Here is a 12,892-nt window from a genome sequence, read left to right as displayed (position 1 = left end):
ATAATAGTAAAAAATACAAATAGTCCTCAAACCCATGGCTGGTTAAGTACACCTGCAGGCCAGAAAAGGGCATCAGATCACATTATAGATGGTTGTAAGTCGCCATGTGGTTGCTGGGAATTGAACTAAGGACCTTAGGAAGAGCAGACAGTGCTCTTAACCTCTGAGCCATCTCTCCAGCCCCATAGCTGGTTAAGTAAATCAGGATATATCCGCATACTTTAGACCTCTTATAAAATGAGGTAGATTTTGGGGCTGGAGAGATGGCTTAACAGTTAAGAGTATTTGCTGCTACTGTGAGTGCCCACGTTCAGTTCCCAGCATCCATAGGGAAGCTTACAACCATCTGGAACCCTTGCTCCTGGGGATCTGACACCCTCTTCTGGCATCTGTGGGCACTAGGGTGTGACTCGGTTATAGCCCTAGGTTCGCTGGACCTGGTGATACATTCGTGTCATCCTACTACTCAAGAGTAAGAGGCAGGAGAATCAAAAGTTCAAGGTCATGCTCTGAATTTGAAAACAGCCTAGGCAACAGGAGACCTTATTATCTAGAGACAGATAGATGATGATGAAGAAGATAGATAGATAGATAGATAGAAAAGAGAGCAAAATCAAGTAATATTTGTAGATTATTTAAATGTAGGTCCCAAGGCCCTGCCCTAGATATTCTATCTCCAGTGGGTCTTGGAAGTAGTCCTTGCAACCCAAATATTTAATGTGCTCCTTACACACTCTTGATGCTCACACACTGAGAACCAAACATGAGTCTAATCTACATTTCAGAAAGCAGGAAGTCGGGTGTTGAATAGACAAGAGGCCTGGCCAAGAGAAGGGACTCTCTGGAAGGCTCAAGCCTGGCTGCAGTGCTCAGAGCTGGCAAGGACCAGTTCCATGAACTCATGATTCCGTCCCCTTGCAACTTTCAGCCAGTTTCTCAGTCTTGCTCACTTTCTTACCTTCCCTATGGGATTTCAGTACCCAGGGACCTACCTGACTTTTGAAGTGGTGTCCTTTGTGCCCTATGACCGAAACCTCATTGATGTCAGCCTGCTGTCCCCAGAGCAGGTAAGTGTCTTGAGTACTGCCTACTCTACAGCCTATGAAAAGCTGACTTCCAGCCACCCTAGGTCTTTCTTGCCCCTCTTCCCCTACTCCAAGGAAGGTCCACATTGTAGTACCATAGGTACTCATTGGGGGCATATCCTTCCAGCCTGTTGGAGATCCCAAAGCTTCTAGGATTTTCTAGTCAGACCAGCATGCCCCAACTCAGTTAGTAAGCCCTTAGGTAATCTGAAACTGGGCTTCTGAGCTCTAGAATAATGCAGTTCCTTACCCACTCTGGGCCTCAGTCTGCTCCTCTGTAAAATGGACGTACCTACTATGCTTGCTTCTTATTCCTGTGCCAGACAGCAACCTCCTCTCCACGAGCATCACTATGTTATTAAGGCAAACCCCCAGAAAGTAGCAGAAGTCTGGAAGTGGTCAGCTTCCTAGTCCACAGTGAAGCTAGCGTGTCATAGCAGGGGACTAGATAGTACCAAGACCTTATCTTTCGGCATCTTAGCTCACACCTACTTCCCTTTGCAGCTCCAGTACCTGAATCACTACTACCAGACCATTCGTGAGAAGGTTGGCCCAGAGCTGCAGCGTCGTCAGCTGCTGGAGGAGTTTGCATGGCTGGAGCAGCACACAAAGCCCCTGTCAGCCAGGGCTCCTCAGAGCACCTCCTTGACCTCTATGTGGGTAGCCTTCAGTCTTGCCATCCTCAGCTGGAGTAGTTAGAGGCCTCCAGTTCTCCTGCTGGCTGTTCGCTTAGGCTTGGGAATCACTTGCTCCTGCTCAGCTCTCTTCCCTCTGTTATTCCAAGAGCACCTGCTGGCCCTATCACCTTGAAGCCACTGTCCTAAGCTTCCTCCAGAGCCAGATCCCACACAGCCTATTCTACCTTCTCTAAGATATGCATATCTCATCGTAGATTTCCAGCCCTGGGCCCTGGGATGGTGGAGCCCAAAGTAAAGGACCTATAGGGTAATACCTCAATCTATAGGGCTCCATATCCCAGAGGGGTCCATCCTATCCCTACCCACTAGAGAGGCTCAGGGCTTTTCTCACCTACACTGACTCCATACTTTTTAAGGCTGCCTCTGGTCACCCTTACCTACCCACAGGTCTATGGTGGCCTCCAAGCTATAGACTGTAGAGTTGAAGGAATATGGCTCAAGTCTGTCTGCTCTATCTGGAGAAGGAGGCGGCTGGATGTTCTGGTCACAGACTACCACTCTAGTATTGAGGAGCCTGGAACTCAACACTTCAGTCAGAAACGTGCATCAGTCTTCTCCCCACATGTGAACCCACAACTCCTAAACCACCACTGTACTCCTTGACAAGTGAGCACACAAGAAGTTAAGGCATAGGACTTTGTGAAGTAGAAGAGGGAATGGCAAGGTTTTCTGAAATGTGGGGACCAACCTTGGGTAGTCATGTGACCCCAGACTCCTCTGGCACTTGTAGTATTTTTATTTATTTTACATCCCGGTTATAGCCCCATCCCATCTCTCCTCCCACTCCCATCATCCCTCCCTCTCCCCTCCCCCCTCCCCTATTCCTCAGAAAAGGGGATCCCCCCTTCCCATCCACCTCAGCTCATCAAGACACATCAGGACGGAGCATGTTCTCTTTCCCTGTGGCCTGGCAAGGCAGTCCTGCCGGGGGAAGTGATAAAAAAGCTGGCATCAGGGCCATTATCAGACATAGTCCCACTCCTCTTACTAGGGAAGCCTCATGAAGCCTGAGGCACTCATTGACGACATCTGCAGAGGGAGTTTAGGTCCAGTTCATAGTTGGTCCTTGGTTGTGGTTCAGTCTGTGCAGGTCCATCTGGGCCCTGGTTAGTTGGCTTTGTTAGTCTTCTTGTGGAGCTCCTGTCACCTCCAAGTTCCCCACCACACTTTTCCAGAATATTCCTACACATTGCCCAATGTTTGGCTGTGACTCTTAGCATGTGTTTTGAACTGCTGCTGGATAGAGTCTCTCAGAGGACAGCTCTGCTAGGCTCCTTTTTGCAAGCATAGCATAGTATCATTAATAATGTCAGGGGTTGGCTCTCTCCCATGGGGTTGGTCTTGGGTGGGTCAGGCATTGGTTGGACATTCCCTCATTCTCTGCTCTATCTTTATCCCTGCACATCTTATAGGCAGGGTGGGCTTTTTGTGGGTGGGTTGGTGTTCCCCTCCCTATACTAGGAGTCTTGTCTAGTGTATCTGCTTCAGTCACTATAGCCTCTGCTACTAGATGTCTCTTCTAGAGTCCCCCTCATATTTTTCCAGGAGCCTACCCTGACTTAGGTCTCCAGCTTGTCACAGAGATTTCCCTTCCCACAGGCCTTCTGTCCCCCTATAACTGCTTTCCTCAGGTCTGCTCTCCCCCCTCATATCTCTCTGTGTTTCCTCTCCTACCTTGTTCCTTCTCTTCAAGGTACCTTGTACCTCTGTCTTCCTCCCTTGGATTCTCCTTGTTACTTAGCTTCTTTAGGTCTCTGCATTGTAGTATGTTTATCTTGTACTATATGGCTAAAATCCACTTATACATGAGTACATACCATGTGTGTCTTTCTGGATCTGGGTTACCTCCCTCAGGATGATCTTTTCTAGTTCCATTCATTTGCCTGCAAATATCAAGAATTCCTTGTTTTTTTGTTTGTTTTTGTTTTTTAATTTTTCATGGCCCCTCTCTTGGTTTCCTTGTTTTTAATAGCTGAGCACTAGTATCTCACTGTATGAATTACCACAGTTTATCAATTCTTTAGTTAAGGGACATCTAGGTCATTTCCAGATTCTGGCTATTGCAAATAAAGTTGCTGTGAACATAGTTGAGCAAATGTCCTTGTTGTGTGGTAGAGCATCTTTTGGGTATATGCCCAGATGTTGTATGACTGGGTCTTGAGGTAAAACTGTTCCCAATTTTCTGAGAAAGTGCCAGATTGATTTCCAAAGTGGTTGTGCAAGTTTGCATTCCAACCAGCAATGGAGGAGTGTTCCCTTTTCTCCACATCCTCGCCAGCATGTGCTCAGGGAGTATTTTAATGTTCTAAGGTAGAGTCACCATGATAATGCCTCTCATATCTTTGAGAAATTCTTAACCTTGTGTGGGAAGACTCTGTTTTCCCCATTTTATAGATGGGAAAACTGACTTTCAGACATGAGGTGTGGCATGCTTGAGAAAACTCAGCACTTGGCTAGAAGATGGGGTTAGGAGATGGTAAGGGCAGATGGGCTGGCTGGCATTCTGTTTCCTTTGCCCACCAGCACTGTGCCAAGTCTCAGCCTACATCTCAGCCACAGTCTCATTTACTGAACCCACTGTCTTCAGTGTTTTCTCTGTTTGGCCTTGACTAGCCGTTAGCCACCTGGGCTCACATCCTGCTAGATGCTTAAAACAACTTTGCAAAGATGCTTGCCTCTGGTTTTGCATTGTGTCTGCTGTTGCTGTATTGGAGGAGGCTGCAGGTACCTGTGGCTTTTGTGGTGTGGGAGGAAGAGAAGAGGCTGAGGTGGGGGCAGGGATGTGAGGCTCCCAGAATCTCAGTAGGGAAACACGGGGCCTTAAGAGCATGCGGGTTAGTGTGTGTGTGTGCGTGCTTGTGCTCATGTGCATATGTTCCATGCCTTGTCAGCTACCTCCAGCCTGTATGAAGGTTGTTGCAACATTATGAGGGAGACAGAGATGGATTCATCACTCTTAGAAACTTGTTAAGTGTGGGCCATAAAAGTTGAAGCCAACTCTTTTGTCTCAAGGGAGCACATTGAAAGTGAGAACCAAGGTTCTAGGGGTCCAGTGTTGGACAAAAACAAGAGGCTGGGTGTTTGCCTGGACTGGGCCATCAAGGCCTAATTCTCCAAGTGTGAAAATGGTGTATGGAGGCTAGGGAGTTGCCTTGGCGGTTAAAGCACTTGCTACACAAGTGTGAGGACCAGAGTTCCTATCCTCCAGAAATTCATATAAATGTTATGTGGATGTGGAGGCCTGCCTGTAATTTTAGTCTCCCCAAAATGGAGACAGGGCATCTCCATAGCAAGCTGGCTAACAAGACTAGCCATTGACAAGTTTTTGGGTTGACTGAAAAACCCTACCCTGATGAATTAAGATGGAAGAGACATAGAAAATGATTTCCGATATCAATATTCTGCCTCAACACAGGTGTGTATACACACACACACACATACAGTTGGCATATAAGCAGCCTGCCTCTAGGTTGCTTAGCTACCTCTGATGTCATCATCTGCTGCCCACCACCAGGTGTGTGCCAGAGGCACCAGATATAAAGGACCAACTGATCACCTCTCTCCTTTCTCTTCTCTCTCTCTCTCTCTCTCTCTCTCTCTCTCTCTCTCTCTCTCTCTCTCTCTCTCTCTCTCTCTCTCTCTGTCCCCCTGGGGCACCATCCCACTTCCTTCTCTCCCATGCTTCTATAATAAATCCTATACCATACATAATGTGTGGCCCATATTTAGCACACTTCACACACATGAAAAAAAATATATGTATATATATCACCACCAAAATTTGCTTCCAAAGGCCTCACTCAGACTTGTGCTGCCCTCACTGAGAAACCTGTCATGGTTGAACCTGTTTAAAGTGTCACTTGGTCTCTGAGAGCTACTCCTAAAAACTTATGGCGCACACCTTTAATCCCAGCACTCAGGAGGCAGAGGCAGGTAGATCACTGTGAGTTTGAGGCTAGCCTGGTCTACAAAGCAAGTCAAGGATAACCGGGAGTACAAGAGAAACCCTGTCTCGAAAAACCAAAACCAATCAAACAAACAAAAAAACCACCACCACTACCACCACCAACAACAACAACAAAAAAACCCCTCATGTCATCCCCACTACGGTCACTGTGTTCTGTTCCACTGTTGGAAAAGCTTTTGTGCAATCTCTCATTTATCCTCCCAGGCTGTGAAAGAAGGCATTGGTACCATTCTCATTTTCAAAGTGAGGAGAGTGAGTGAGGCTTTTAGAGACTGGAGAGAAACCAACTTGCCCAAGGTGCCTTTTATATCAAGTGGGCAAATGAAACAGAGTTCAAACCGAGCAGATGGCTCAAGGGCCTGCTCTCTAAGAAGATAAGGTGTATGAGAAAACAGGCTCCCCTGGGCTCACACAGATGAGGAGAAGCAAATTCCCTACCATCCTGCTTCCCAGGACCGGCCTGCCTGCCTGCCTGCCCAAGCCTGTCCTGTGTGCCCTGACATTTGCTTCCAACTTTTTCTCAGTCACAGGGCACTAACCAAACCCCATTTGCAGGTCGTTCAAGCCCAAACCTAGAACCCCACCTGATCTCCTTATGAGTTAGCTGCCCTGCACGCCCCCCATCTTTGGCCTTGAGATTAAGTCCTGGCCTCAGATGAACAGCTGTAGAAGGGAATCCAGGCAGCCCAGCTCTTCCCCTCTTTGGGACCTGGAGGACTAGACCCAACTGTTCCTGTTTAAGAGCCTCACTGTAGGTTATTAAGGGAGACACTGAAGTGTGCATACAGTTAAGACTGGCCCCTGAAGGAGTTCTTGTGACATCATTAGGAACTGAAGATAGATAGCTCCCCCTTGGGCTCCAGTGCCATGTTTTCACACCGAAAGGGTGGAGTTACCACACTTCTCCTGACGTTATTGCTGCTGTGGAGCAGATCATATGGAAAGACCTCTCCCTGCTCCTAGAAGTTAGGTTCCTAGGCTTCTAGCCTCAGTTGTAGCAGCTGGGTGGCCCTGGGCAAGTCACCACTACTCTTTGGTTATCTCTTCTCTAAACTACCCATGCAGACTTCCTGATGAGGTTGTAGAGAACCGGCCCATAAGACCCGGATGTGGCATTATTCTGTAAATCAGGAAGCTACACAGACTAAAGATAATAATGCTGTTTTTCACCTAGCACAAGCTACCTTCAGAGGTAGATGGGAAAACAATTTATTTGGGACCCAAATTATGTTGCTCTCTCCCTCTCCCCCTCCCCTCTCTCGCTCTCCCCCTCCCCTCTCTCCCTCTCCCTCTGACAAGGCTGTTGGGGCTAGCTTCTAATTTGCCTTCTTCTAATATGCTCCCTAAGAGCCTGAGTTTCCTTAGAAACGCTGCAGGGCCTGTCACAGAAAGCAGAGCTCCAGCAGCCACCACCCTCCTCGGCTTTCCATACACACTGTGCTTGAGGTAGTTGAAGGGTCAGCTTTGTGAGTGGGGGACCGGGGCATTTCTTCAGGGACTTGTGCTCAGAGGGGCCTCAAGTTGGCTTTTATGGTCTCTTCCCCGGCTGCTCCTCTTTACAATTCTTTTCTTCCTTCCTTCCTTTTTTTGTTCATCTGTCCATTCATTTTTGGCTTTTGAGGCAGAGCCTCTTGTAATCCACTATGGCCTCAAGGTCACCACGGAGTGGAAGCTGGCTGCCTTGTTTCTCCACCTTAGTTCAAGATTCTTAATACTTTTTTTTAAAAAGCCCTACATTTCCATTTTGCGCCCAAACCTGCAAGTTCCATATTCAGTCCTGAATAGGCACTTCATGACCAAGGATGAAGCCAAGGTCATAGCGTCTGCCAGGACCAGAGCCAGGATAAAATCCCAGACCTTCTATTTCAGCTCTGTGGTGGCTCTTCTCCCAGTGTCTGTCTGTCTTTCTTTCCCTTTGTTGTCTTTTTGTAAAGGAAAGCATTTAATTGAGGTTTTGCGTATGGTTTCAAAGGCTTAGTCCATTATTGTCATAGCAGGGAGCAGGCAGATGTGGAGCTGAAGAAGTAGCTGATCTGCAAGCAGAGGAGGGGGGAGGGAAGGAAGGAGGGGGGAAGGAGGGGGGAGACTGAGCCTCCATGGGTGTATGGGCTTTTACCGTCTCCCACTCCCATATAGCCTCGAGGGAGCAAACTGAAGCCCAAGGAGACCCATTCGAGGTCATGTACTTCTGATGAAAGTGGTAAGGTATTGAGATTTTTTTTTTGAGACTGAGGTTTCCTATGTACCCCACGCTGGCCTCAGACTCTGCCCTTCTGCCTGTCTCTCCCAAGTGCTAGGAGAATAGGCCACCACCAAGCTCTGCTCTCAGCCACATTTTTGTTTGTTTGTTGTTGCTGACACAGGGACTTACTATGTAATTCAGATAGCCCATAATTCACTATGTAGCCAAGGCTGACCTTGAATTCATGGAAATCCTCCTTCCTCAGCATTCAAGTACTGACATTACTTAAGTTTCCTTGTGTTTTAAATCTTTTTTTTTTTTTAGGTTAGAAAAGGATATATGAAAAATGGAAAAAATGAAAAACCCTTGTGGGGAGTTTAAATAGTTCATCTATAAGTGATAACAAAGTCAGTTCTCACTCTTTTGCAAGTCAACTGGCTCCAGCTGGTCATGGGTTGGGACCTCAGAAGGGGCTGGACTACCCACTCTTTACTAGTTAACCCACGTCAGCAGTGAATTTTTTTTACCAACTCACTGGGCACTTCCTCAAGGCAATAGTTTGGCACTCTTGGGCTCAGAAAACTAGGAATATGAAGATTTAGTAGCCACTGTTGCCTCCCTCTCCACCTCTACCCCACGACCCCCTCCCCTACCTACCCTCCCATCCCCTTGCCTGATCACAGCTGGGAGTTGGAGGTGCTCCTCAAACCTACACCCTGCCAGCCCCTGCTGTGAGGCTGGCCCATCTCTCAACTTCTGTGTTTCTCTATGAAACAGGAACTTAGCAAGCAGCTTAGGTTGGGTAGGGTGGATGGTTGAGAAAACCCCAGTTGGCTGTGGCAAGGCCCCGAAGCTGAAAAACTGGTTTCCCTCCTAGCCAGTCCCAAGCAGCTTTAGGCTTTTTTTTTACTTGTCACACTACCTGTGTTTTAGTTTGGTCAGAGGGACCTTGATTTGACAACATAGAAATTCATATGCTATGGAGACATACTAGATTTGGGTCCATGGGATCATGGGGCAGAGCTCTCTCTCTCTCTCTCTCTCTCTCTCTCTCTCTCTCTCTCTCTCTCTCTCTCTCTCTCTCTCTCTCTCTCTCTCTCACACACACACACACACACACACACACACACACATGCGACCCATATTATCAGTTAGTCTTCACTAAGGCTCATTATACATGACGTCACTTGCCCAAGGCCCTGTATCCAAGAAGAACATTTTGAATTTCGTTCAATCTGCCTCCTTTACTGAGAATTGTTCTCTTCCTCATCCCGAGAGCCCTCCAAAAATTGTCCCCACAGCCTCCGAAGCTTTTCATAGACTTTTGTCCTGGTAACATCATCACTGAGTCCTCAGCAGAGCAACCCAGCCACACCTGGTCCTCCATAGTAAGGCCCTCCAATGAGTCATAAGCATGTTTTGTTCTGAACACCAAAGCTCCGCCTCCTCTTCAGAGGGTAACTGCCACAGCTTGCTTGCAGGTGGTTTTTGTTTTTAAACCAAGACCTTATCATGAGTTCAGAACTCTAGAAATGATTGTCTTTCTGGCAGGAGCTCCCAGTGTTCTTGAGCTGAAAGCCCTGTGTGCATCTTGCACATGTCAATGTACTGGGCACAGATGCAAGAGCTTCTTACCCCTTGTTTCTTGGCCTCCTCTGCCCTTGCTTGCAGTTAGCCTTCTGGCACTCACTGTGCCTAAGATAAGCATGCAATATGATTATGAGCCAGGCTGCTAAGGTGGTGGGCTTCACCTGGAAATCCCCAGGTATTTTCAAGGGACTTCATAATCCTTCCTTGGATATCCTAGAGACAAGATCACTACTTAACCAAGACTGAATTAGTATTAGCTAAGCATCCAAATCTCTTCCTTCAAATGAATCCAAATCATCCATGTTCCTATTCGTCATCATTCCTAGCCACATAGATGCGTTCCTCTATATGACAGGTGTTAGGAAGTGACTTGCCTCAAATCCCTCCCACAACTCTCTAGGCAAAATTAGTTTATTCCTCGACATGATGACAAGGGCCTCCCTATGTGTCATTCCCACTTAGCCAGCCCTAGCTACTGTAGCAGCTGTAGTGTAAATGATGTGACTTCAGATGCCTTCTTCATCCTCTTCACACCCCCTTGGGCCTGCTTTGAGGTGGTCCTGTGGCATCTTGTCCTGTAGCCAGCCCAACATAGTTCCAACATAGAGAAAAAGCTATAACAAAAATGTTCCACAAGGCTTTCATCTCCCCTTTCAAAAACTCTGCATTAGAGGCACCTTAACCAAATGCTTAACAGTGTGGCCCCAGAATGAGACCTGCCCTATGTTTGGAACTCAGTTCCCCCAATTACTAGCTATGCAGTCTTATTTAAGTCACTTAATCCCACTATACATTGACTTCCTGGAAAGTGGGTTTTGGAGGGTTGTTGTAAAGTCAATAGGTTACCTGTGTAGCATAATTTTCAGCTGGAGTGTATGGAGAGTTGAGCATAGGAAGTGAGATAAGAAACATGGGAAAGCTCTTCCAAATGTAGTAGGTATTCCTTCAGTATCCAAACTCTTAGTATCAAAAAGCAGGGAAACGGCCATTCAAGGGCACTAAGAATGCAAATCCTCATGCCTAGATCCCACCTGCCTTATATATCCCACCCATGACCATCTATCTACCAAAGGAGTGAATGAATCTCCACTGGGTGTGCTGGTTGAGGCCTGCTATCTGTGAACACAGTCTACAGGAGCCCAGTGCCTTTGGTGCTTCTACATCGACCACCTGAGGTTCAGACTCATCTTGCTATCAGCAAGATAGCCCTAAACAACACACACACACACACACACACACACACACCAATTGTGTGCTAAATCAAGGTTTCCTTACTTGATATTTATACTTCCTTCTAGGCCACAACTTTACAATAATTTATTCCAGCCTAAACTACCTCCCTTGCTTCTCTGGAGGATTGTAGTGGGGTTGAAGAATATTGGTGAAGTAACTAATACATTGCTTAGCAAAGAATAAGCACAGGGCAAATGAGAGCCACTCCACCTAGGATGATAGCTCTCAGGTACCCAGAACTTTGGCATCTGTTATCGGGTACCTCCACCAAGCGCTTAGGATAAGGCTGTGGCCACAGCAAGCTCCTAGGTCCTGCTTGTCAGCCCATTATCCAGTTTAAGGTGGCCTTGCTCTTTGAACTATTTTGCCCCAGGGTCACAACTTTAGCTGAGCACTCTGTGTACCTGGAACAGAACCTATAAAATGCAAATACGGTGCAGAAGCCTATTAAACAAGTATTTAGGACCCATTAGCTTCCTGGAGCTTGACCCACTGGGACTCTAGCCGGGATCATCTGTTTAAAGAAAGGCTGGAGGAAGGTAAGTCTGCTTGAGGGAGCTCCTGGACACCCAGAACATAGACTATGGACTGAGTATTATGCAATCTAAAAGAAGAGACAGGGAGGGGCTGAGAACACTTGCCTGGCCTGGGGCAGGTGGGGAGGGGAGGGCTGTCTCCTCTCTGCTTTCTGTCCTGAAAGCCCTCACCTCTCACTTTACCCCCCAGCCCTTTCCCAGGCCCCAGCAGCTCAACGCCCACCCCATTTTGCTGGCAGTATTTGAAGGTTCTGCGGTTAGTGTGTGAGTTCTGCTCACTGGGGCTGGGCAAACAGGAAGTGGGCACATCCTGAGTGCCGGCCAGGGACGATGTACAGGCCCGGAAGGTTCTGTGAGCTGCTTCCACCTTTGAGGCTCCTAGTCTCATAAGCCTCAATTGTCTCTGGACAAGCCAGCAGCACTCTCTATCCCAGAGGCTGGAGAAGATGACCTCTAGCCTGGGATCACAGTCAGGATGGGCCCATCCCCTTCCTAGCTTTCAGGCTTCTGTATATAGTGCAAAGTTTTAGCTGGTTAACACATTGCTGCCCCTAGGCAGTCAGGGAAAGACTTTCAGACTGAAAAATTCAAGCCAATAAGGAAGGGCTGTAGAACACAGAATCTTTTCATGAGTCAGCTTGGCCATTTGGCTGGACTAGGGCCAGAGGAAATACAGTTTTATCTCAAGGGAGATGGACTTTGTCCTTCTTTCCTTAGCTCACAGACAGATGATCTGAAGGCCTTAGGGTCCAGGGAGGAAGTCACGAGAACATCTTGGGAGCTGGGACAGGCCTGCTCAGGATTTCACAAGTGTCACAGAATCAAAAGCCTTGCAAAGGTGCATTGTTACAGTTCTTTTTGGTTGTTGTTGTTTTGTTGGTTTTTGTTTTGTTTTGTGAAACAGGGTTTCTCTGTGTGGCCTTGGCTGTCCTGGACTTGCTTTGTAGAGCAGGCTGGCCTTGAACTCACAGAGATCCACCTGTCTCTGCCTCCGAGAAGTGCTAGGACTAAAGGCGTATGTGAGCCACCACTCCCAGCTTTGCCAGAGTTCTTTATACTGGTGTATAGGTTAAGGGGGGGAAAGCCAGGCATTGTGGTGAATGCCTTTCATCCCAGCACTCGGTGGGGGGGGGGCAGGTGGATTGCTGTGAGTTCAAGGCCAGCCTGGTCTTCAAAGCCAGGCCACACAGAGAAACTCTGTCTTGAAAAACAGAAAACAAAAAACAAAAACAAGAAACGAAAGTTGTAGGCATTTTGAGGGTTTATTTCTTATCTGTTCTCTTCTACATTCTTTTTGAAAAGATTTATTTATTTATTATGTGTATAGGCCAGAAGACCATATTATAATGGTTGTGATCCACCATATGGTTGCTGGGAACTGAACTCAGGACCTCTGGAAGAACAGTCTGTGTCCTTAACCTCTGAGCCATTTCTCCAGCCCCTCTTCTACAGTCTTTGAAGGATTATTTTATTCTAAGAAAAAAGTTGTCTTTGAATTAAAGGGGAAAAGGTGCACATCTCTTACCAAGAAATTCCAAACTTTCTAGACACTTAATCTAATAATAAACTTAGAATAGCAGGGCATGATGGCACACAACTAT

The 12,892-nt window shown here is 47.2% G+C and overlaps 1 protein-coding gene across 2 annotated transcripts in view; it reads left to right on the top strand.

Moving 5' to 3' along the window:
- XPNPEP2 (X-prolyl aminopeptidase 2) overlaps positions 1-3,869 on the top strand; it is a 28,364-nt gene extending 24,495 nt beyond the window's left edge. Inside the window, exons 20-22 of one of the 2 annotated variants that reach the window (XM_084790728.1) lie at positions 978-1,067; positions 1,590-1,741; positions 2,171-3,869. In XM_084790728.1, coding sequence (XP_084646854.1) covers positions 978-1,067; positions 1,590-1,741; positions 2,171-2,195 — 267 coding nt within the window. In that variant the 3' untranslated portion in view covers positions 2,196-3,869. Of the gene's footprint in view, positions 1-977; positions 1,068-1,589 lie in introns of both variants that reach the window. The other variant, XM_084790727.1, reaches the window with a different exon arrangement.
- The last annotated feature ends 9,023 nt before the right edge of the window (positions 3,870-12,892 follow it).

This window comes from Acomys minous (assembly GCF_964271855.1).
Source record: "Acomys minous genome assembly, chromosome: 7".
Classification (NCBI taxonomy): Eukaryota; Metazoa; Chordata; class Mammalia; order Rodentia; family Muridae; genus Acomys; species Acomys minous.
The sequence above is the reverse complement of the archived record's forward strand: the minus strand, read 5'-3'. Positions and strand labels throughout refer to the sequence as shown.